Source organism: Cyclopterus lumpus, chromosome 5 (assembly GCF_009769545.1).
Source record: "Cyclopterus lumpus isolate fCycLum1 chromosome 5, fCycLum1.pri, whole genome shotgun sequence".
NCBI classification, from domain to species: domain Eukaryota; kingdom Metazoa; phylum Chordata; class Actinopteri; order Perciformes; family Cyclopteridae; genus Cyclopterus; species Cyclopterus lumpus.
In genome coordinates, this window is record NC_046970.1 from 26,961,502 (window position 1) to 26,987,185 (window position 25,684).

General features: G+C 44.9%; 2 protein-coding genes across 3 annotated transcripts; one reads left to right on the forward strand and one right to left on the reverse strand.

Annotated features, from left to right (window-relative positions):
- Positions 1–966: 966 nt before the first annotated feature.
- On the reverse strand, positions 967–6,303 carry oser1 (oxidative stress responsive serine-rich 1). 2 transcript variants are annotated; one of them, XM_034531825.1, is made up of 5 exons: positions 6,219–6,289; positions 5,978–6,081; positions 4,288–4,397; positions 3,542–3,658; positions 967–2,477 (listed from the first exon to the last, which is right to left on the reverse strand). In XM_034531825.1, the coding sequence occupies exons 3-5, from the start codon at positions 4,362–4,364 to the stop codon at positions 1,373–1,375; spliced, it is 1,299 nt and encodes a 432-aa protein (XP_034387716.1). In that variant the 5' UTR covers positions 4,365–4,397; positions 5,978–6,081; positions 6,219–6,289; the 3' UTR covers positions 967–1,372. The 2 variants fall into 2 exon arrangements, with proteins under 2 accessions (XP_034387716.1, XP_034387715.1); XM_034531824.1 differs by having other exon boundaries at positions 5,978–6,303.
- Positions 6,304–12,412: 6,109 nt separating this feature from the next.
- On the forward strand, positions 12,413–23,850 carry manf (mesencephalic astrocyte-derived neurotrophic factor). The gene is made up of 4 exons (XM_034531830.1): positions 12,413–12,669; positions 18,848–18,975; positions 19,351–19,492; positions 23,334–23,850. The coding sequence occupies exons 1-4, from the start codon at positions 12,582–12,584 to the stop codon at positions 23,516–23,518; spliced, it is 543 nt and encodes a 180-aa protein (XP_034387721.1). The 5' UTR covers positions 12,413–12,581; the 3' UTR covers positions 23,519–23,850.
- The last annotated feature ends 1,834 nt before the right edge of the window (positions 23,851–25,684 follow it).

Below are 25,684 nucleotides of genomic sequence, written 5' to 3' on the forward strand. Positions count from 1 at the left end.
ACCAGAGGAGTCGCCCCCTGGTGGTCAGTAGAGAGAATGCAGCTTTAACACATGAAGCAGACTTCTATACAACCAGAGGAGTCGCCCCCTGGTGGTCAGGAGAGAGAATGCAGCTTTATCACATGAAGCATAGACTTCTATACAACCAGAGGAGTCACCCCCTGGTGGTCAGGAGAGAGAATGCAGCTTTATCACATGAAGCATAGACTTCTATACAACCAGAGGAGTCACCCCCTGGTGGTCAGGAGAGAGAATGCAGCTTTAACACATGAAGCATAGACTTCTATACAACCAGAGGAGTCGCCCCCTGGTGGTCAGGAGAGAGAATGCAGCTTTAACACACAAAGCATAGATTTCTATACAACCAGAGGAGTCGCCCCCTGGTGGTCAGTAGAGAGAATGCAGCTTTAACACACAAAGCAGACTTCTATACAACCAGAGGAGTCGCCCCCTGGTGGTCAGTAGAGAGAATGCAGCTTTAACACACGAAGCAGACTTCTATACAACCAGAGGAGTCGCCCCCTGGTGGTCAGTAGAGAGAATGCAGCTTTAACACATGAAGCATAGACTTCTATACAACCAGGAGTCGCCCCCTGGTGGTCAGGAGAGAGAATGCAGCTTTAACACATGAAGCATAGACTTCTATACAACCAGAGGAGTCGACACCTGGTGGTCAGGAGAGAGAATGCAGCTTTAACACATGAAGCATAGACTTCTATACAACCAGGAGTCGCCCCCTGGTGGTCAGGAGAGAGAATGCAGCTTTAACACATGAAGCATAGACTTCTATACAACCAGAGGAGTCGCCCCCTGGTGGACAGGAGAGAGAATGCAGCTTTAAGACATGAAGCAGACTTCTATACAACCAGAGGAGTCGCCCCCTGGTGGTTAAGAGAGAGAATGACATTTAAGACATTAATTATTGCTTTGAGTTTCTACTCTGACTGAAGAGACGATGACACACGCTCCGAAACAAAAGCCATTTATTTAAGCTCAAAGCTTCTTTATTGAGAGAAATTAAACCTGACAGTCGACTCTCAGGTCAAAGCGACCCACACTTGTGTTTGCATCCATCATCTTATTCTCCTTCAAGTTCCTGCTGCTGCTCAGCGAGCTCTGGAAACAGAACACTTCAATGTAGCATAAAACAAATGAAAGAAAATAGATTTGTTTCTGTCAGTGTAAATAATTAGGGGGGGGGGGGAATGGAAACATTTTAACCTGGGTTAAAATCAGCTAACGTTGTATATCTTAATTACAACTTTCATGCCTGATCCATTCTTCTACGTTCCTTCAACCAACAGAAGCAGAAGAAGAAAAACAACTCTTTATCATATTATTTCCTTCTGATTTTATAATATTATTATTATTTTTAAGTGTACATCATTTCCGCCATGTGTGACATCTTCTTGGGGATGAAGAGGTAATACTCCATGTAGCCAGAAAGGTCCTCTATCGTGATGTCGTCAACGTAGGAACGCGCCTGCTCCGAACACGAGCGAGGGGAGCCCGACGGCGGCGAGGAGGAGGAGGTCGGGTTGGAGGTCGGGTTGGAGGTCGGGTTGGAGGTCGGGTTGGAGGTCGGGTAGGAGATCGGGTAGGAGGTCGCGGAGGAGGTCGGGTTGGAGGTCGCGGAGGAGGTCGGGTTGGAGGTCGCGGAGGAGGTCGGGTAGGAGGTCGCGGAGGAGGTCGGGTTGGAGGTCGCGGAGGAGGTCCGGTAGGAGGTCGGGTTGGAGGCCGCGGAGGAGGTCGGGTTGGAGGCCACGGAGGCGCTACTGTTGGCTCTGACAGTTCTGTGCGCGTCCTCGCGGCTCGGCAGGCTCCCCTCGCACTCAGATATGACGTTGCGGAGCCCCGTGAAGGAGTACACCTCCACGCCCTGCCAGCCCTGAGGGAGGGGTCGGCACCGGCACGGGGACCCGGCGCCCCGGCCCGGCTCCTCCCGGGGACCGGAGGTTTCCTTCAAGGCGCATGAGCAGGGGACGGGGGGGCTCTCGGACAACGCTCGGAAGTCGGCGACTTCTCCGGGTATCCGAGGAGGCGCCGACTCGGCACCTCCGCGGGCGCCCGTCTCCGGGCCGCTTCCCTCGGCCGACTGGACGCCGCCCCCGGAGCGTCCGGCGTCCTGCCCGGACGAGGTCGCCGTCGTCGTCTCTTGTACGGCGGCGACGCGCGTCTCGTAGGCAGCGCGAGATCCAAACACCAGAGGGGAGATGTGGCCGGCGGCGCTCGAGGAAGGAAGCTCTTTCTGGGCCGCGACGGACGGCGGGACGGCCGCTCTCCCGTCGCCGGTGGCGAGGGGCTCCGGCGGCTCGGGCGCGGTCAGCCGCTGGTGCTTCAGGCCGCCGCTCGGAGTCGACAGCGCGGACACCGCTGCGACGCTGCAATAGGTGAATTTGGGAGGGTGGAGGATCGGGGACTTGGACCGCCGGCGCCGCTGGGTTCTGGACGCTCCTCGAGAAGTCTTCCTCATGGAGCTGAAGATGGAGGGAGGAAGAGGAAAGGTCAGAGAGAACTACGGAGGACAAACACAAACCTCTATGGAGCGCGCGCTGTGTCACAGTTTTCCGAGAAACGGCCGGGTCGATCTTTCGGCCGCTTAAACCCGCACGATTCCCGATCAAGCCGCACGGTTTGATGTATTTTTTTATGCAGATCCGTCTAACGGTTCGAGCTGTACGCTCGACCAAAGTTCTGGCGGAAGAGGGAGAATTGAACACCGAATAAGCCCGCCGAATAACATACGTCAAGCCACACCGAATAAGTGATAAATAAAACGCTGCGTTTGCGTCTCAAATATCTTCTTCTTCGTCCTCAGAAGAATGTAAAGACAAAACCAGTCTGACAGATTACAGCCGTGGGATCAACTCTGTGATATGAGAAATGAGTTAAAGTCGTCTTGGTTTGGCCTCCCGACAGGAAGTGACCCGATACTTCAGAGTTATATTCAACATATTCACGGTTGTTCTGATCCTCATTACATGTTATCTAAAAGGCTCCATCACTTGGAGTTCCTCTCATTTCTGAACCCGATGCGTCTGCATTTTTGGCATTTTTGGAGCTTTCTTTTTCCCCTCGAGGGATTCTTATATTGTTATGTCGTCAAGTTGAACGTGAAATTATCACACGAAGCCTCTGAGACGACAGAGAGGGAATCGGCAGGTTTTATGCATTTAGCTGAAAGAACGCATCAAATCAAATATCAATATTAGTAAACAAACCATTAATAGCCAAGTTCATCTTTAATCATAAAACACCGTTTTCTATATGGAATAATATCAAACTTTATGGGACTACTGAATATGAAAGCATAATGTTTACATATAAAGCAACCGGTGTTTGATTCCATCACAAACCACTTCTAAGATATATATATATAAATATATAATATACACTTACGAAATGTGTTTTGGTGTAACGCGGTACTTTTCAAACCCAGAACCTCGGCCGGACCGGCGCTGAGGTCCCACAGCACCGGTCTGTGTCCCTGGTTCTGGTTTGGATAACTTCTGCTCCTCACAGTGTGAATATTAAAACCTACCCGTGCCAGTTGTCCTTCGGGAGGCCGACTTTGGGCTTTGCTCCGCCGGCGTCGAGACAACCGCGCAACGCCGCTCGGGGAGCCGACGCCTCCGACGCGCTCACGGCTCCAGGTAGACTGGACGGAAGACAGGAAGCATCAATCATCGGCTCCTAGACCCTCAAACTGACCTGAACGACCTCCACGGTAGCGAGCGTCTCATTTAAATCATCAGACTCCAGGATGTCTTGAACCGACCAGCGTATACAAGTGGAGATGAAAGCATACCGAGCTAGCAAGAGGCCTCAAGCTTAAACAGACTGGAAACAGGTTTTTACCGTGTTTTGAAAACAGTACCTAACAAAAAGAGACATCTCATGTCTGTTAAGACCGAACCTAACGTTGCTTAAAAGTTTAAATTGTATTAAAATATTGATTTGAATGGAATCTGGTAAGTTTTTTCCAGCATGTACAAAGTTCTACCGAATGTTTTGGACAGATTTCTTGGCATAAAGGGGGAAAGATTACAAAAAAGACAATTAATTAAGAAAACAATCGATATTACACTGATGTTCTGCTCGTCGGTCACGTGTTGTGATAATCTGCTGATTCTCGGTTATATTATAACACATCATCAAAACATACTGGAATCAATTCACCTGGCATTGTGTGAAGAATCTAATATTTTGATTCAATCACGGAAAGGATGCACATGTTTTGTTATGTGTAAAAAAACATCCCATGAGTGAAAAGGTTTCTGTTGTTACCTCCCGGCGTCGACCCTCAGCTTCTTGAAGGCCGTCTGCAGCGTTTCCTCCTCGCAGTCCTTCCCTCCTGCCTCCATGGTGGGAGGAGGCCGCTCTGACCAGCCACCCAGCTGCAGCAGACACGCAACAGACACGCAACAGACACGCAGCAGACACGCAGCAGACACGCAACAGACACGCAGCAGACACGCAGCAGACACGCAACAGACACGCAACAGACACGCAACAGACACGCAGCAGACACGCAGCAGACACGCAACAGACACGCAGCAGACACGCAGCAGACACGCAACAGACACGCAACAGACACGCAACAGACACGCAGCAGACACGCAGCAGACACGCAGCAGACACGCAACAGACACGCAACAGACACGCAGCAGACACGCAGCAGACACGCAGCAGACACGCAACAGACACGCAGCAGACACGCAACAGACACGCAACAGACACGCAGCAGACACGCAACAGACACGCAACAGACACGCAGCAGACACGCAGCAGACACGCAGCAGACACGCAACAGACACGCAAGACACGCAGCAGACACGCAACAGACACGCAGCAGACACGCAGCAGACACGCAGCAGACACGCAACAGACACGCAGCAGACACGCAGCAGACACGCAACAGACACGCAGCAGACACGCAGCAGACACGCAGCAGACACGCAACAGACACGCAGCAGACACGCAACAGACACGCAACAGACACGCAGCAGACACGCAACAGACACGCAACAGACACGCAGCAGACACGCAGCAGACACGCAGCAGACACGCAACAGACACGCAAGACACGCAGCAGACACGCAACAGACACGCAGCAGACACGCAGCAGACACGCAGCAGACACGCAACAGACACGCAAGACACGCAGCAGACACGCAGCAGACACGCAACAGACACGCAGCAGACACGCAGCAGACACGCAGCAGACACGCAACAGACACGCAAGACACGCAGCAGACACGCAACAGACACGCAGCAGACACGCAGCAGACACGCAACAGACACGCAAGACACGCAGCAGACACGCAACAGACACGCAACAGACACGCAGCAGACACGCAGCAGACACACAACAGACACGCAACAGACACACAACAGGGAGAAACCACTGAGATGTTGTTCTTCTTCACAGGCAGTGAAATTAAATTGTAACTAAACTATTGTGTTGAAAGTTGATCTGACAGGTTTCAATAAACGGTTAAAAATCATATTCAAAAACAACATTTGCTTTGTTAGTTAAATTAGTATTATTCTATTTGTTTCTTTTCTTTTGTTGGCATTGTTCTTATTACTATATTATATATATATATATATATATACTTGTTGTATATACTGTGCATGTGTCTTATTATTCTATCCTATTTGTTATATATATTTAGCATTTTTATTATTATATATTTTGTATATATTGTGCATTTATTCACTTATTTTTATTTAATGTGCATTTTTATTATTATTATATTTTGTACATAATGTTCATTTGTTATATTGTATTGCTTCCCTTTATGTATAAATGTCTATCTTTCTAAGTGAATTTCTATAAACACACCCTGACGTCACTTTAGCCGCTAAGCTAACTAGCTGCTATGCTAACTAGCTGCTAGGCTAAATGGCTGCAGGACGCTTTCAAAGCGGTTTAAAACATGTTCTGGTCGAAACACGAACGTGTGACACTCACGGTTCAAGGTATCCGGGTCGCCGCGGAGAGAGGGAGGTGTACCCGGGGCATTAAGGGTGTTTCCCTCCGTTGGACTTTGAATAGCTAACGACGGCTAACGCTAGCTAAAAGGCGAAAACACGGAGACGTGTCTTTAATTATTATACATGTAACCTACGTATACGTATATATATTGATATATATTATAAAAGCCCCCAGAATCCCGGAACGAATCCCGGTAGTTCACCCGAACCCGGAGTACCGGAGACGTTTGTTCTTCTCTTCTTGTTTACAGTCGAACAGCGCAGTGACTCTGCAACATCCCGGTGACGTCACCAGACGTTAACAACAACACCCACGTCAGGCTGCTGTTAAAGTACTATTTATATGTATGTATACATATATACATACATACATTCATACATATATATATATATATACGTATATATATGTATATATGCATATATATGTATCTATGTAAATATACATACATATATTTATATATACATAGTATATATATAGATACATATTATACATACATATATAGATACATATATATATATGTATGTATCTATATATACATATATATGTATGCATGTATATACATATATATGCATACATATATATATGATGTTTACTATACAAACAAATTATTGAGTGCTTTAAAAAATGAATAATTATTAATTATTACAATAATTTCTAGATTGGTAATGACTTATATTTAAATGCTGCTGTTTTGCACAACCAGCGCTGCTCCCAGAAGTCCACCCAACAATACACCCACAAATTAATCTGAGCTATGTAAATTGCACACTATCATTGCGCAATAATAACAACACAATATGCCATGCAATACAAATGTATTATGTCTGTACATATAATATTTGTAGTTATTGTGGATTATTTATTTAAACAAAATCCTGTTTACTTAGGTAATATTCTATACTGTTTATTACCTATTTATAATACTTGTTTTGATTTATTTTGCTACGTCTCTTGTTTGCATTTTCTGGATGCTGGTGTATTCATAATAAAGGATTATCTTATTCTATCTCATCTTATCTTTGTTTTATTACCAAAACATTTCTTTATATAATAATAATAATGATACACATTATACATGTGGTTGGTAAATGTCACTATGAGTCAAGATGTTCCAAGTCCTGCAGTTGTACTGTACCGAGTACTTATGGTACTTTAAGAATATTTTAATGCTAATACTTTTGTACTTTAAGTAAAAAATTAAAAGCAGCAGTTGAAACAGAGTATTTCTAAACTGCCGTATTGTTACTTTGTATTACCTTTCCCTCACTGGTTAGCAGCCACAACACAATACTATTGAAACATCGTATTAACTTAGTACATTTAGTCAGCTACTGTGTACAGTCAGTTAGTATTTGTACTGTACTTGAGTATTTTGGTTTTCTGCAGCTTTATACTATCTTTATACATATCAGGTGAAAATATTGTGATTTCTACTGCACTACATTTATTTATTTACAACTTAAGTTAACATTTACTTTAGATAGTAAATATAAACAACGAATAAATAATGAATAAGAAATTAAATGAGCCCTACCTTTACCAGCTGCAACATTAAAGTGATGCTTACATGTTGACGCTTCATAATTATAATCCACTTATAAAATACGTCATTCTAAAATCGACCATGACGCATAATGAGTATTTTTACTTTTGGTACTTAAGATTACACGTTGGTTATCCAGAAATAAGTTGTTCAGTATAAAGTGAGAAAATGTAATGAAAGAAAATATGAACAATAAAGTTTCTCAAAAAGGTGCAAAAAAACCAAAACTATACACAATGTCATGCAAAGATGAAAGGTGTCATACAAGTTACTGTTTAACAGAAAGGATATTCATATTATATACACGTCAAGGCGTTAATATTTAGTGTTAATATTTACATTTACATATTTAAATGTATGTATTTACAATTTTTTATGTAAATATTTATTTGTGGATTTTCTTTTATGTCACCAGGCAACAAAGTTTCTCCTTTTCTGATAAAGAAATAAACCTGTATTTTGAAAAGAAGGAAACAGCGCCATCAAGCGATCATAGAGGCGTAAAACAATTTATGCAGAATTCAAAACAATGGGTCGAATTAAAGAAATAATAGAAAAGAAAAGAAATTAGGAAGAGCAAGAAGTGGTTTGATTCATAGGTTCTCTTCCTATGAATCGCTACCTTAACGTGGTGGAGGAGTTTGAGTGGCTCAGTGATCCTGGGAGCTATGTTGTCCGGGGCGTCAGCCCCTGGTAGGGTCTCCCAAGGCAAACAGGTCTCGGGGGAGAGCCCAGACTAAGAGCGGTTCAACAAACCCTGATGATAAGCAGCCCACGGATTGTAGCCACCTTGCCCGGACAAGGGAAACCGGGGCACCCTCCCGGAGCCAGACCCAGGAGGGGAGCTCGTCGGCGAGCGTCTGGTGGCTGGGCTTTCGCCCATGGGGCCCGGTCGGGCTCAGCCCGAAAGAACAACATGGAGCAGCAGTCACCCTGTGGACCCACCACCCGCAGGGAGAATTATCGGGGTCGGGTGCTATGTAGACCGGGCGGCGGCATAGACTAGCTCTAGGGACGTGGAACGTCACCTCACTAGCGGAGAAAGAGCCGGAGCTGGTGCAGGAGGTGGAGCGGTACCAGCTAGATATAGTTGGGCTCACCTCCACGCACAGCATGGGCTCTGGAACCAAGCTCCTGGAGAAGGGTTGGACTTTGTCCTTTTCTGGAGTTGCCCAGGGTGAGAGGCGCCGGGCGGGAGTGGGGATACTCACGAGCCCCCGGCTGAGCGCCGCTGTGTTGGAGTTTTCCCCGGGGAACGAGAGGGTCGCCTCCCTGCGCCTACGGGTTGCGGGGAGTAAGGCTCTGACTGTTGTTTGTGCTTATGCACCGAACAGCATTTCAGAGTATCCGGCCTTCTTGGAGTCGGTGGGAGGGATCCTGGAAAGGGCGCCGCCTGCCGACTCCATAGTTCTCCTGGGAGACTTCAACGCTCACGTGGGCAATGACAGAGAAACCTGGCGGGGCGTGATTGGGAGGAACGGCTTGCCCGATCTGAACCCGAATGGTGTTTTGTTGTTGGACTTCTGCTAGCCACAGTTTGTCCATAACGAACACCATGTTCGAACATAAGGTGGCTCATAAGTGTACCTGGTACCAGAACACCTTAGGCCGGAGATCAATGATCGACTTTGTAATCGTATCATCTGATCTGCGGCCGTATGTCTTGGACACTCGGGTGAAGAGAGGAGCAGAGCTGTCAACTGATCACCACCTGGTGGTGAGTTGGATCAGATGGCGGGGGACTCGGCTAGAGAGACCTGGCAAGCCCAAACGTGTAGTGAGGGTGAACTGGGAACGTCTGGCAGAGGATGCTGTCCGGGAGGTCTTCAACTCCCACCTCCGGAAGAACTTCTCACAAATCCCGAGGGAGGCTGGGGACATGGAATCCGAGTGGACCTTGTTCAAAGCCTCTATTGTGGACGCGGCTGCTCGGGGCTGTGGCCGGAAGGTCATCGGTGCCTGTCGTGGCGGCAACCCTAGAACCCGGTGGTGGACACCGGGGGTGAGGGTGGCCGTCAAACTGAAGAAGGAGGCCTTTCGGGCCTGGCTGGCCCAGGGGTCTCCTGAAGCAGCTGACGGGTACCGGCGGGCCAGAAGGGCTGCAGCGACGATGGTCGCGGAGGCTAAAACTCGGGCATGGGAGGAGTTCGGGGAGGCCATGGAGAAGGACTTTCGGTTGGCCTCAAGGAAGTTCTGGCAAACCATCCGACGGCTCAGGAAGGGAAAGCAGGGTCTACCCCAGGCTGTTCTCAGCAGGGGGGGGGGAACTGCTGACCCGGACTGGGGACATCGTCGGGCGGTGGAAAGAGCACTTTGAGGAACTCCTAAACCCGGCCAACATGTCCCCCGGAGAGGGGGCAGCGCCGGAAGACTTTGGGGTGGATTCACCCATATCCCTGGCAGAGGTCGCTAAGGTACTCAAAAAGCTCCTTGGTGGCAAGGCGCCAGGGGTGGATGAGATCAGCCCTGAGATGCTGAAAGCGCTGGACATTGTTGGGCTGTCTTGGTTGACACGCCTTTTCCGTGTCGCATGGGGGTCGGGAACAGTGCCCATGGACTGGCAGACCGGGGTGGTGGTTCCCATCTTCAAGAAGGGGGACCGGAGAGTGTGCTCGAACTATCGTGGTATCACACTGCTCAGCCTCCCGGGAAAAGCTTATGCCAGGGTGCTGGAGAGGAGGCTCCGACCGCTTGTCGAACCTCAGATTCAGGACGAACAGTGCGGATTCCGTCCCGGTCGTGGAACAGTGGACCAGCTCTTTACCCTCGCAAGATTACTGGAGGGGTCCTGGGAGTTTGCCCAACCAGTTTACATGTGCTTTGTAGACCTGGAGAAGGCTTTCGACCGGGTCCCTCGGGGGTTTTTGTGGGGGGTGCTGCGGGAGTATGGGGTGCCGGACCCGTTGGCACGGGCCATCCGGTCTCTGTACGCCTGCAGTAGGAGCTGTGTTCGTCTCCTCGGTAGTAAGTCAGACACGTTCCCGGTGGGTGTTGGCCTCCGCCAGGGCTGCCCTTTATCACCGGTCCTGTTCGTGACCTTCATGGACAGGATATCTAGGCGCAGCCAGGGGGCGGAGAGGATCCGGTTCGGGAGTCTCGGGATCGCCTCTCTGCTGTTTGCGGATGATGTGGTCCTGTTTGCCTCCTCGGACCGTGACCTCCAGCATTCACTGGGGCGTTTTGCAGCCGAGTGCGAAGCGGCAGGGATGAGAGTTAGCACCTCCAAATCTGAGGCCATGGTGCTCTGCCGGAAACCGGCGGATTGCTCCCTCCAGGTGGGGGCAAACTGCCTACCCCAAGCGAAGGAGTTCAAGTATCTCGGGGTCTTGTTCACGAGTGAGGGTAAGGTGGAGCGGGAGATCGATAGGCGGATCGGTGCGGCTGCAGCAGTAAAACAGGCGCTGTACCGGTCCGTCTTAGTGAAGAGGGAGCTGAGCCGGAAGGCAAAGCTCTCCATTTACTGGTCGGTCTACGTTCCAACCCTCACCTATGGTCACGAACTCTGGGTCGTGACCGAAAGAACGAGATCTCGGATACAAGCGGCCGAAATGAGCTTCCTCCGTAGGGTGGCCGGGCTCAGCCTTAGAGATAGGGTAAGGAGCCTCGGGATCCCCCAGAATGAGCTGGAAAGTGCTGCGGGTGAGAGGGAAGCCTGGGTCGGCCTGCTGAACCTGCTGCCACCGCGACCCGACCCCGGATAAGCGGGTGATAATGGATGGATGGATGGATGGATGGAAGAAGTGGTTTGTTTGTGAGGGAGAGGCCGCAATGTTATGAATGTAAAATGTCACCACAATAAGAAATACACGCAAATAAATACCTACTTTCAAAAGAAAATGAACACTTTTGCTTAATAATATGATTAAATAAGAAAAGTGTTGACGTCTTTCCAGAGATTAAGAAAGAATATGCAGGTTTTATGGAAACACCATCAGGATGCAATTAGCTGAAAGAAAGCATCGTATTAATAAAAAATAAAAAAATAAAAAAGATAATTTGTTTGTTTGCCGTTCAAAATATCAACACTAGTATATAATCGATCAATATCCAGGTTCTATTTTTCATCATATTACACACAGTTGTTCTATATGGAATAATATGAAGCTAGATGGGACTCTTACATTATATATATATATATATATATATATATATATATATACATATATATATTACATTACATTACATTACATGTCATTTAGCTGACGCTTTTATCCAAAGCGACTTACAATAAGTGCATTAAACCATGAGTCCAAACTCAGAACAACAAGAATCAAGCAAGTACAATTTCTTCAATAACGTTAAACTACAAAGTGCCATCAGTAAGAGACATTTAAGTGCTACTAAAGTGCTAAACAACAAAGTGCTATCAGTAAGAGACATTTAAGTGCTACTAAAGTGCTAAACAACAAAGTGCTATCGGTAAGGGACATTTAAGTGCTACTACGGCATTTAAGTGCTACCTATTCAAGGTATAGTCGAAAAAGATATCTATATCTATATATATATATTATATATATATATAAATAAATATATATATATAAATAAATATACACACATATATATATATATATATATATATATATATATATATAGATAGATAGATAGATATATAGATAGATATATTTTATTATTCATTCACAATCACTTATTTATTATCATTTCATTGTATTTCTTCAATAACAATGTATTTCTTTAATAAAAAGAAGTACAAATCCTCATTTCCCTGAGAATCAGAGTTCTTACATCACCGCCGTCCCAAAACGTGAGGCCGGTACACGAGAGCACGTGGCGGCCGTGGCCCAATCAGACGGCGCCAACTGGACGTTGCTCCCGGAACGTTCCGCCTCCGTCCAATCGGAGGACAGTGCGTGGAAGTCCACCGGAAGTGTGGCGCCTCTCGACCAATGAGCCGCCGACCTAGTGTGACGCAGCACCGGAAGAAAACGAAAAGAGCCCCCACAGCACCAGCAGTTTACCGGCGTCCGTATCGAAGCAGCCAGAAGCACCGACGCGGAGACCAGTTCACTTACCGGGGAGATGCTGTCGTTAAGCGGGCTGTCGGTGGCGCTCGCGCTCGCTCTGTTTCCGGGTTCCGGTGAAGCCTTGAGAGAAGGCGACTGTGAAGGTAAGGCGTGTGTGTGTGTGCGTGTGTGCGCGTGTGCGTGCATGTGTGCGTGCGTGTGTGCGTGTGTGCGTGTGTGTGTGTGTGTGTGTGTGTGTGTGTGTGTGGGGCCTGGACTCAGTGTGTGTGTGTGTGTGCGTGCGTGTGCGTGCGCATGTGAGGGACCTGTTCTCAGTGTGTGTGTGTGCGTGCGTGCGTGTGCGTGCGCATGTGAGGGGCCTGGACTCAGTGTGTGTGTGTGTCTCAGCAGATCTGAGTAAATATATAGTTACATAAAAGTTTATGTTACACGGCGATAATATATTCTGCTTTCAATAGAGACGTATGGAAATGGATTCCTGCTTCTCCTAGAGTCCAAGAGGCTCGGCTTGTTTATTCAAAACAACAATAATGCAAAACTCCCACAGTGTTCTCATTCATGACATCATCGTTCTCCGGGGGAACCCGTTTGACTTGAAGGGGACAGAAAATGCTTCAATTCGGTTATTGGCTCTTGAAATAGTTTCATAATCAAATATTTACCTAATTGTTTCCCCTCGAGGTCGAAATGATCTAACCGGTTTTAAAATGTCAGTCGTCTGTCAATTTTAGAAATAATGTAAATTATTCTTTAAACGCCCACAAAAAACCCCACAATGCATCAGCCATTGTCATGTGTCATGTTTCATGCGTCATGTTTCATGCTTCATGCTTCATGTTTCATGTGTAATGTGTCATGCTTCATGCTTCATGCTTCATGTTTCATGTGTCATGTTTCATGCGTCATGTGTCATGTTTCATGTGTCATGTGTCATGCTTCATGCTTCATGCTTCATGTGTCATGTGTCATGCTTCATGCTTCATGTGTCATGCTTCATGCTTCATGCTTCATGTGTCATGCTTCATGCTTCATGTGTCATGCTTAATGTTTCATGTTTAATGCTTCATGCTTCATGTGTCATGCTTAATGTTTCATGTTTAATGTGTCATGCTTCATGTTTCATGCGTCATGCGTCATGTTTCATGTTTCATGTTTCATGTTTCATGTGTCATGCGTCATGTTTCATGTGTCATGTGTCATGTTTCATGCGTCATGTGTCATGTTTCATGCGTCATGTTTCATGTTTCATGCGTCATGTTTCATGCGTCATGTTTCATGCGTCATGCGTCATGTTTCATGTTTCATGCGTCATGTGTCATGTTTCATGTTTCATGCTTCATGTTTCATGTTCCATGCGTCATGTTTCATGCGTCATGCGTCATGTGTCATCTGTCATGTGTCATGTGTCATGTTTCATGCTTCATGTTTCATGTTTCATGTTTCATGTTTCATGCTTCATGTTTCATGCGTCATGTGTCATGCTTCATGCTTCATGTGTCATGTTTCATGCGTCATGCGTCATGTTTCATGTGTCATGTGTCATGTGTCATGTTTCATGCGTCATGTGTCATGTTTCATGCTTCATGTTTCATGTGTCATGTTTCATGTTTCATGCGTCATGTTTCATGTTTCATGTTTCATGCGTCATGTGTCATGTGTCATGTGTCATGTGTCATGTGTCATGTTTCATGCGTCATGTGTCATGTTTCATGCGTCATGTGTCATGTTTCATGCTTCATGTTTCATGTGTCATGTTTCATGCGTCATGTTTCATGCGTCATGTTTCATGCGTCATGTTTCATGTTTCATGCGTCATGCGTCATGTTTCATGTTTCATGCGTCATGTGTCATGTTTCATGCGTCATGTTTCATGCGTCATGCGTCATGTTTCATGCTTCATGTGTAATGCGTCATGCTTCATGTGTCACGCTTAATGTTTCATGTTTAATGCTTCATGCTTCATGTGTCATGCTTAATGTTTCATGTTTAATGTGTCATGCTTCATGTTTCATGCGTCATGCGTCATGTTTCATGTTTCATGTGTCATGCGTCATGTTTCATGTGTCATGTGTCATGTTTCATGCGTCATGTGTCATGTTTCATGCGTCATGTTTCATGCGTCATGCGTCATGTTTCATGTTTCATGCGTCATGTGTCATGTTTCATGCTTCATGTTTCATGTTTCATGCGTCATGTTTCATGCGTCATGCGTCATGTGTCATGCGTCATGTGTCATGTGTCATGTGTCATGTTTCATGCTTCATGTTTCATGTTTCATGTTTCATGCTTCATGTTTCATGTTTCATGCGTCATGTGTCATGCTTCATGTGTCATGTTTCATGCGTCATGCGTCATGTTTCATGTGTCATGTGTCATGTTTCATGCGTCATGTTTCATGCTTCATGTTTCATGCGTCATGTGTCATGTTTCATGCTTCATGTTTCATGTGTCATGTTTCATGTTTCATGTTTCATGCGTCATGTTTCATGTTTCATGTTTCATGCGTCATGTGTCATGTGTCATGTGTCATGTGTCATGTTTCATGTGTCATGTTTCATGCGTCATGTGTCATGTTTCATGCGTCATGTGTCATGTTTCATGCTTCATGTTTCATGTGTCATGTTTCATGCGTCATGTTTCATGCGTCATGTTTCATGCGTCATGTTTCATGCGTCATGTTTCATGTGTCATGTTTCATGTTTCATGTTTCATGTTTCATGCGTCATGCGTCATGTTTCATGTTTCATGCGTCATGTGTCATGTTTCATGCGTCATGTTTCATGCGTCATGTTTCATGCGTCATGTTTCATGCGTCATGCGTCATGAGTCATGTTTCATGCTTCATGTGTAATGCGTCATGTTTCATGTTTCATGCTTCATGTTTCATGTTTCATGTGTCATGCGTCATGCGTCATGCGTCATGTTTCATGTTTCATGCGTCATGTGTCATGTTTCATGTTTCATGCTTCATGTTTCATGTTTCATGCGTCATGTTTCATGCGTCATGCGTCATGTGTCATGTGTCATGTGTCATGTGTCATGTGTCATGTTTCATGCTTCATGTTTCATGTTTCATGTGTCATGCGTCATGTTTCATGCTTCATGTTTCATGTTTCATGCGTCATGTTTCATGCGTCATGCGTCATGTGTCATGCTTCATGTGTCATGTGTCATGTTTCATGCGTCATGTTTCATGTGTCATGTGTCATGTGTCATGTTTCATGCGTCATGTTTCATGCTTCATGTTTCATGCGTCATGTGTCATGTTTCATGCTTCATGTTTCATGTGTCATGTTTCATGTTTCATGCGTCATGTTTCATGCGTCATGTGTCATGTGTCATGTGTCATGTTTCATGCTTCATGTTTCATGTTTCATGTTTCATGCGTCATGCGTCATGTTTCATGCGTCATGCGTCATGTGTCATGTTTCATGCGTCATGTTTCATGCGTCATGCGTCATGTTTCATGCTTCATGTGTAATGCGTCATGCTTCATGTGTCACGCTTAATGTTTCATGTTTAATGCTTCATGCTTCATGTGTCATGCTTAATGTTTCATGTTTAATGTGTCATGCTTCATGTTTCATGCGTCATGCGTCATGTTTCATGTTTCATGTTTCATGTGTCATGCGTCATGTTTCATGTGTCATGTGTCATGTTTCATGCGTCATGTGTCATGTTTCATGCGTCATGTTTCATGCGTCATGTTTCATGCGTCATGCGTCATGTTTCATGTTTCATGCGTCATGTGTCATGTTTCATGCTTCATGTTTCATGTTTCATGCGTCATGTTTCATGCGTCATGCGTCATGTTTCATGCTTCATGTTTCATGTTTCATGTTTCATGTTTCATGCTTCATGTTTCATGCGTCATGTGTCATGCTTCATGTGTCATGTTTCATGCGTCATGCGTCATGTTTCATGTGTCATGTGTCATGTGTCATGTTTCATGCGTCATGTTTCATGCTTCATGTTTCATGCTTCATGTTTCATGCGTCATGTGTCATGTTTCATGCTTCATGTTTCATGTGTCATGTTTCATGTTTCATGCGTCATGTTTCATGTTTCATGTTTCATGCGTCATGTGTCATGTGTCATGTGTCATGTTTCATGTGTCATGTTTCATGTTTCATGTTTCATGTTTCATGTTTCATGTTTCATGCGTCATGTGTCATGTTTCATGCGTCATGTGTCATGTTTCATGCGTCATGTTTCATGCGTCATGTTTCATGCGTCATGTTTCATGCGTCATGTTTCATGTTTCATGCGTCATGTGTCATGTTTCATGTTTCATGTTTCATGTTTCATGTTTCATGTTTCATGCGTCATGTTTCATGTTTCATGCGTCATGTGTCATGTTTCATGCGTCATGTTTCATGTTTCATGTTTCATGCGTCATGTTTCATGCGTCATGTTTCATGCGTCATGCGTCATGAGTCATGTTTCATGCTTCATGTGTAATGCGTCATGTTTCATGTTTCATGCTTCATGTTTTATGTGTCATGCGTCATGCGTCATGCGTCATGTTTCATGTTTCATGCGTCATGTGTCATGTTTCATGTTTCATGTTTCATGTTTCATGTTTCATGCGTCATGTTTCATGCGTCATGCGTCATGTGTCATGCGTCATGTGTCATGTGTCATGTGTCATGTGTCATGTTTCATGCTTCATGTTTCATGTTTCATGTGTCATGTGTCATGCGTCATGTTTCATGCTTCATGTTTCATGTTTCATGCGTCATGTTTCATGCGTCATGCGTCATGTTTCATGTGTCATGTGTCATGTGTCATGTTTCATGCGTCATGTTTCATGCTTCATGTTTCATGCGTCATGTGTCATGTTTCATGCTTCATGTTTCATGTGTCATGTTTCATGTTTCATGCGTCATGTTTCATGCGTCATGTGTCATGTGTCATGTGTCATGTTTCATGTTTCATGTGTCATGTTTCATGCGTCATGTGTCATGTTTCATGCGTCATGTGTCATGTTTCATGCTTCATGTTTCATGTGTCATGTTTCATGCGTCATGTTTCATGCGTCATGTTTCATGTTTCATGCGTCATGTGTCATGTTTCATGTGTCATGTTTCATGTGTCATGTTTCATGTTTCATGTTTCATGTTTCATGTTTCATGCGTCATGCGTCATGTTTCATGTTTCATGCGTCATGTTTCATGTTTCATGCGTCATGTGTCATGTTTCATGCTTCATGTTTCATGCGTCATGTTTCATGCGTCATGTTTCATGCGTCATGTTTCATGCGTCATGCGTCATGTTTCATGCTTCATGTGTAATGCGTCATGTTTCATGTGTCATGTGTCATGCGTCATGTTTCATGCTTCATGTTTCATGTTTCATGTTTCTTGCGTCATGTTTCATGCGTCATGTGTCATGTGTCATGCGTCATGTTTCATGTGTCATGCTTCATGCGTCATGTGTCATGTGTCATGTGTCATGTTTGATGCTTCATGTGTCATGCGTCATGCGTCATGTGTCATGTGTCATGTTTCATGTGTCATGTTTGATGCTTCATGTGTCATGTGTCATGTTTCATGTGTCATGTTTCATGTGTCATGTTTCATGTGTCATGCTTCATGCGTCATGTGTCATGTGTCATGTTTCATGCGTCATGCTTCATGCGTCATGTGTCATGCGTCATGTTTCATGTTTCATGCGTCATGTTTGATGCTTCATGTGTCATGTGTCATGTGTCATGTTTGATGCTTCATGTGTCATGCTTCATGCGTCATGTGTCATGTTTCATGCGTCATGTGTCATGTTTCATGCGTCATGTTTCATGCTTCATGTTTCATGTTTCATGTGTCATGTGTCATGTTTCATGCGTCATGTGTCATGTTTCATGCGTCATGTTTCATGCTTCATGTTTCATGTTTCATGCGTCATGTGTCATGTGTCATGCTTCATGCGTCATGTTTCATGTTTCATGCGTCATGTGTCATGTGTCATGTTTCATGTTTCATGTTTCATGCGTCATGTGTCATGTTTCATGCGTCATGTTTCATGCGTCATGTTTCATGTTTCATGCGTCATGTGTCATGTGTCATGTTTCATGTTTCATGTTTCATGCGTCATGTTTCATGCGTCATGCGTCATGTGTCATGCGTCATGATTCATGCTTCATGTTTCATGCTTCATGTTTCATGCGTCATGTGTCATGTTTCATGTGTCATGCTTCATGCGTCATGTGTCATGTTTCATGCGTCATGTTTCATGCGTCATGTTTCATGTTTCATGCGTCATGTGTCATGTGTCATGTTTCATGTTTCATGTTTCATGCTTCATGTTTCCTCTTCGCTCCAGTGTGTGTGACGTTCCTCGGGAAGCTGTACCGGTCGCTGGAGGACGACCAGGTGAACTTCAACAGCGTTGACATCGAGAAGGCCGTCGTCAAGAGCTGCAGAGACGCCAAAGGCAAAGAGAACCGCTTTGTGAGTAGAACGCAGGTTCCACGTGTGAAGAGATTCAAGAGAACCGTTGCAGTCTACATACGAAACGTGTGAAGAGATTCATTAATAGAGAGGAGGGAGGAAGGAAAGGAGACAAAGAGAAGAAACGGAGGAGCAAGAAGGAAAGGGAGGATGGAAAAGAGAGTAAGGACAGAAGGAAGGAAAGGATGGAGCAATGAGGAAAAGAGAGGTAAAGAGGAAGGAAAGGGGGAATAAAGGAGAACGAGCTAGAAGGGCGCAGTGAGGAAAGGAGACAAGGTAACAGCCGTCTATCTGCATGTAGCTGGACCTCCTCAACCTGAATGGTTGTTTCCTCTGATGCTCCCTTTGCTGACGCCTCCTCTCCTCCCTCCTCAGTGTTACTACATCGGGGCGACCAGCGACGCCGCCACCAAGATGATCAACGAGGTGTCGAAGCCGCTCAGCCACCACGTGCCCGTGGAGAAGATCTGTGAGAAGCTGAAGAAGAAGGACGGCCAGATCTGTGACCTGAAATACGGTGAGCAGGAGAACATCTCTCCCAGAACACTCCTCAGCAGGAGAACATCTCTCCTAGAACACTCCTCGTGAGGAGGAGAACATCTCTCCTAGAACACTCCTCATGAGCAGGAGAACATCTCTCCTAGAACACTCATGAGCAGGAGAACATCTCTCCTAGAACACTCCTCATGAGGAGGAGAACATCTCTCCTAGAACACTCATGAGCAGGAGAACATCTCTCCTAGAACACTCATGAGGAGGAGAACGAACATCTCTCCTAGAACACTCATGAGCAGGAGAACATCTCTCCTAGAACACTCATGAGCAGGAGAACATCTCTCCTAGAACACTCCTCATGAGGAGGAGAACATCTCCTCATGAGGAGGAGAACATCTTCCCAGAACACTCTTCATGAGGAGAACATCTTCCTAGAACACTCCTCATGAGCAGGAGAACATCTCTCCTAGAACACTCCTCATGAGGAGGAGAACATCTCTCCTAGAACACTCCTCATGAGGAGGAGAACATCTCTCCTAGAACACTCCTGAGCAGGAGAACATCTCTCCTAGAACACTCATGAGCAGGAGAACATCTCTCCTAGAACACTCCTCATGAGGAGGAGAACATCTCCTCATGAGCAGGAGAACATCTTCCTAGAACACTCCTCAGGAGAACATCTCTCCTAGAACACTCCTCATGAGGAGGAGAACATCTTCCTAGAACACTCCTCATGAGGAGGAGAACATCTCTCCTAGAACACTCCTCGTGAGGAGGAGAACATCTCTCCCAGAACACTCCTCATGAGGAGGAGAACATCTCTCCCAGAACACTCCACATGCGTTACTTCACTTTCTCTTTTACTTTGACATGTTTTAATAATTGCATAAAATCTACGTCCTAGAACTTCTCCTCTTCCTTCTCCTCCTAAATCTTCTTCTCCTCCTCCTCCTGAATCTTCTCCTCCTCTTCTCCTCTTCCTCCTCCTAAATGTTCTCCTCCTCCTCTTAAATGTTCTCTTCTTCCTGATTCTTCTTCTCTTCCTCCTCCTCCTCCTAAATGTCCTCTTCCTCCTGATTCTTCTTCTCTTCCTCCTCCTCCTCCTAAATGTTCTCTTCCTCCTGATTCTTCTTCTCTTCCTCCTCCTCCTCCTAAATGTTCTCCTCCTCCTCTTAAATGTTCTCTTCCTCCTGATTCTTCTTCTCTTCCTCCTCCTCCTCCTAAATGTTCTCCTCCTCCTCTTAAATGTTCTCTTCTTCCTGATTCTTCTTCTCTTCCTCCTCCTCCTCCTCATTGTTCTCCTCCTCCTCTTAAATGTTCTCTTCCTCCTGATTCTTCTTCTCTTCCTCCTCCTCCTCCTAAATGTTCTCCTCCTCCTCTTAAATGTTCTCTTCTTCCTGATTCTTCTTCTCTTCCTCCTCCTCCTCCTAAATGTTCTCTTCCTCCTGATTCTTCTTCTCTTCCTCCTCCTCCTCCTAAATGTTCTCCTCCTCCTCTTAAATGTTCTCTTCCTCCTGATTCTTCTTCTCTTCCTCCTCCTCCTCCTCATTGTTCTCCTCCTCCTCTTAAATGTTCTCTTCTTCCTGATTCTTCTTCTCTTCCTCCTCCTCCTCCTAATTGTTCTCCTCCTCCTCTTAAATGTTCTCTTCTTCCTGATTCTTCTTCTCTTCCTCCTCCTCCTCCTCCTAAATGTTGTCCTCCTCCTCCTAAATGTTCTCTTCTTCCTGTTTCTTCTTCTCTTCCTCCTCCTCCTCCTAAATGTTCTCCTCCTCCTCCTAAATGTCCTCTTCCTCCTGATTCTTCTTCTCTTCCTCCTCCTCCTCCTAAATGTTCTCCTCCTCCTCCTAAATGTCCTCTTCCTCCTGATTCTTCTTCTCTTCCTCCTCCTCTTAAATGTCCTCTTCCTCCTGATTCTTCTTCTCTTCCTCCTCCTCTTAAATGTCCTCTTCCTCCTGATTCTTCTTCTCTTCCTCCTCCTCCTCCTAGATGTCCTCTTCCTCCTCCTAAATGTCCTCTTCCTCCTGATTCTTCTTCTCTTCCTCCTCCTCCTCCTAAATGTTCTCCTCCTCCTCCTAAATGTCCTCTTCCTCCTGATTCTTCTTCTCTTCCTCCTCCTCTTAAATGTCCTCTTCCTCCTGATTCTTCTTCTCTTCCTCCTCCTCTTAAATGTCCTCTTCCTCCTGATTCTTCTTCTCTTCCTCCTCCTCCTAAATGTCCTCTTCCTCCTGATTCTTCTTCTCTTCCTCCTCCTCCTCCTAAATGTCCTCTTCCTCCTGATTCTTCTTCTCTTCCTCCTCCTCCTCCTCATTGTTCTCCTCCTCCTCTTAAATGTTCTCTTCTTCCTGATTCTTCTTCTCTTCCTCCTCCTCCTCCTAATTGTTCTCCTCCTCCTCTTAAATGTTCTCTTCTTCCTGATTATTCTTCTCTTCCTCCTCCTCCTCCTAAATGTTCTCCTCCTCCTCCTAAATGTCCTCTTCCTCCTGATTCTTCTTCTCTTCCTCCTCCTCCTCCTAAATGTTCTCCTCCTCCTCCTAAATGTCCTCTTCCTCCTGATTCTTCTTCTCTTCCTCCTCCTCCTCCTCCTCCTAAATGTTGTCCTCCTCCTCCTAAATGTTCTCTTCTTCCTGATTCTTCTTCTCTTCCTCCTCCTCCTCCTCCTAAATGTTCTCCTCCTCCTCCTAAATGTCCTCTTCCTCCTGATTCTTCTTCTCTTCCTCCTCCTCCTCCTAAATGTTCTCCTCCTCCTCCTAAATGTCCTCTTCCTCCTGATTCTTCTTCTCTTCCTCCTCCTCTTAAATGTCCTCTTCCTCCTGATTCTTCTTCTCTTCCTCCTCCTCTTAAATGTCCTCTTCCTCCTGATTCTTCTTCTCTTCCTCCTCCTCCTCCTAGATGTCCTCTTCCTCCTGATTCTTCTTCTCTTCCTCCTCCTCCTCCTAAATGTTCTCCTCCTCCTCCTAAATGTCCTCTTCCTCCTGATTCTTCTTCTCTTCCTCCTCCTCCTCCTAAATGTCCTCTTCCTCCTGATTCTTCTTCTCTTCCTCCTCCTCCTCCTAAATGTTCTCCTCCTCCTCTTAATTGTCATCTTCTTCCTGATTCTTCTTCTCTTCCTCCTCCTCTTAAATGTCCTCTTCTTCCTGATTCTTCTTCTCTTCCTCCTCCTCCTCCTAAATGTTCTCCTCCTCCTCCTAAATGTCCTCTTCTTCCTGATTCTTCTTCTCTTCCTCCTCCTCCTCCTAAATGTTCTCCTCCTCCTCCTAAATGTTCTCTTCTTCCTGATTCTTCTTCTCTTCCTCCTCCTCCTCCTAAATGTTCTCCTCCTCCTCTTAATTGTCCTCTTCTTCCTGATTCTTCTTCTCCTCCTCCTCCTAAATGTTCTCCTCCTCCTCTTAATTGTCCTCTTCTTCCTGATTCTTCTTCTCTTCCTCCTCCTCTTAAATGTCCTCTTCTTCCTGATTCTTCTTCTCTTCCTCCTCCTCCTCCTAAATGTTCTCCTCCTCCTCCTAAATGTCCTCTTCTTCCTGATTCTTCTTCTCTTCCTCCTCCTCCTCCTAAATGTTCTCCTCCTCCTCCTAAATGTCCTCTTCTTCCTGATTCTTCTTCTCTTCCTCCTCCTCCTCCTAAATGTTCTCCTCCTCCTCTTAATTGTCCTCTTCTTCCTGATTCTTCTTCTCTTCCTCCTCCTCCTCCTCTTAATTGTCCTCTTCTTCCTGATTCTTCTTCTGCTGACAGATGACGCATTAAAGGTGCCCTGTGTAGTTTTGTGTGTTGCATCACTTCCTCTAAATACCTCCTCCGGTACCTTTTTAATATACGTAATGTATATTCAGAAGGATGACGTCATACCTGTCGTGTGTCCCATGCAGACAAGCAGCTGGACCTGACCACGGTGGACCTGAAGAAGCTGAAGGTCAAGGACCTGAAGAAGATCCTGGAAGTCTGGGACGAGTCCTGCAAAGGCTGCGCCGAGAAGAACGACTTCATCCGCAAGATCACGGAGCTCATGCCCAAGTACGCCCCGGCAGCCGCCAGGGCACGGACAGACCTGTGAGGAGGAGGAGGAGGAGGAGGAGGAGGAGGAGGAGGAGGAGGAGGAGGAGGAGGAGGAGGAGGAGGAGGAGGAGATCGAATGTCAAGAAAGAACTCATTAAACGGGAAATACCAGCTTTGTTTTTTATTTTTTACCGATGTCGTCGATACGGTTCGCTGCCTGATTCTCCAACAAAGTCAGTACGCAACAAATATTATTTTTACGGTATTGGAAGTCCAGTTCTCCAGGCCACGCCCCCACGAGAACTCCACGCCAAGACGCTTTATTGTGAAAGTCTGCGCTTTTGTTCTGTTTAAATCTCTTCCTGACTGTATATATATATATATATATATATATATATATATATATATATATGTATATATATATATGTATATATATATGTATATATATATATGTATATATATATATATATATATATATGTATATATATATATATATATATATATATGTATATATATATATATATATATATATATATATATATATATATATATATATATATATATATATATATATATATATATACACACACACACACACTTTCTGATATTAATATGAAGCTGAACGTTGGAGCACATTTTTACAATAATGAGAACTTTTTTTTGTCCCTCAATTCTTTTCATGTTGTCTGAACTGGTGAAACACACACGTGTGTGTGTGTGTGTGTGTGTGTAGACTTGATGGATTGGAGTTCAGATCTTTTTATTTCAATCTAAAGTCAACAACGCCCCCCGAGTCCAACAAATGGAGCCGTTATTTAAATAAATAAAATGACCTTCTTGCTTTCCGTATCTCATTCTCGACATCGAAATACACAGAGAGGCTCCCGTGCTGCAGACCAATCACAGAGAAGCTCCCGGGCTGCAGACCAATCACAGAGAAGCTCCCGGGCTGCAGACCAATCACAGAGAAGCTCCCGGGCTGCAGACCAATCACAGAGAAGCTCCCGGGCTGTAGACCACTCACAGAGAAGCTCCCGGGCTGTAGACCAATCACAGAGAAGCTCCCGTGCTGCAGACCAATCACAGAGAAGCTCCCGGGCTGCAGACCAATCACAGAGAAGCTCCCGTGCTGCAGACCAATCACAGAGAAGCTCCCGGGCTGCAGACCAATCACAGAGAAGCTCCCGTGCTGCAGACCAATCACAGTTTGACGACGCACTTTTAATTTTTTTTTTTTTAATTTTGAGTAATATTAACTTTATTAAAAACAGAATCTACAACAAACACAAGTTAAAACTGAGTTAAAAGCAATCGCTACGATGAGAACCAACCAATCAATAAAAGACAAACCGAGCTACGTGATCTTTTCGTATCGGCTTTAATTATTTTTAAAGTTCCTCTTTGACACAAGAAGACGTGACAAGTTAAAATATAAATATGGTCAGATATTTATTAAGGAACAAGTTTTGTTTTTAGCTGATTGACGGCTGCTTTCACGTGAGTTTCCTGAACGTTACGTAACAGGAAGTGGAAAATAGGATTGTTTAAAATTCACAAGAAAACAAATAAATAAAGTTTACTGAGGATTGTTTGTTTGAATGGTTCCTGAACATGGAGGGAAGTCATTATATATCTATAGATATATATATCTCTTCTTCCACATTGTAGTGACTGACACACACACACACACACACACACACACACACACACACACACACACACACACACACACACACACACACACACACAGTGTTGTGTCATCAGAAGGGACGACAGGTGTTTGATGCTTTAAGGATAAACAGTTTGACTTGAAACAGGATGTTTTGTTTCACGGTGACTTTTCTTTCATGTGATATCGTTTGTTACTGTTCTACTTTTTCATTAAAATGTGAAAAACGCCCACGTATTATTATTGTTATGTATTATTATTATAAGTGAAGTGATGAGTTGAAATTAAATTAATGAGCTTCTAAAAGAAACGGATTCCAGCTTTGAATTACCTGGAATTAATTTATCAAAATATATAAACATCAACGTTAAAGCTCCAGATTCACAAAGATGAAAACAAATTATATTTTAAGAGCAACAATTACCATAATTTGAAATTGAATGGTATTTCTTCGATTAATTACAGAAATAACATAACAGAGTTTTCTGATTAGTACTTATGCAGATACTTCTAAAAGTTATTCAGGGTACTCAAGTACTTCTGGACAACTTTAGG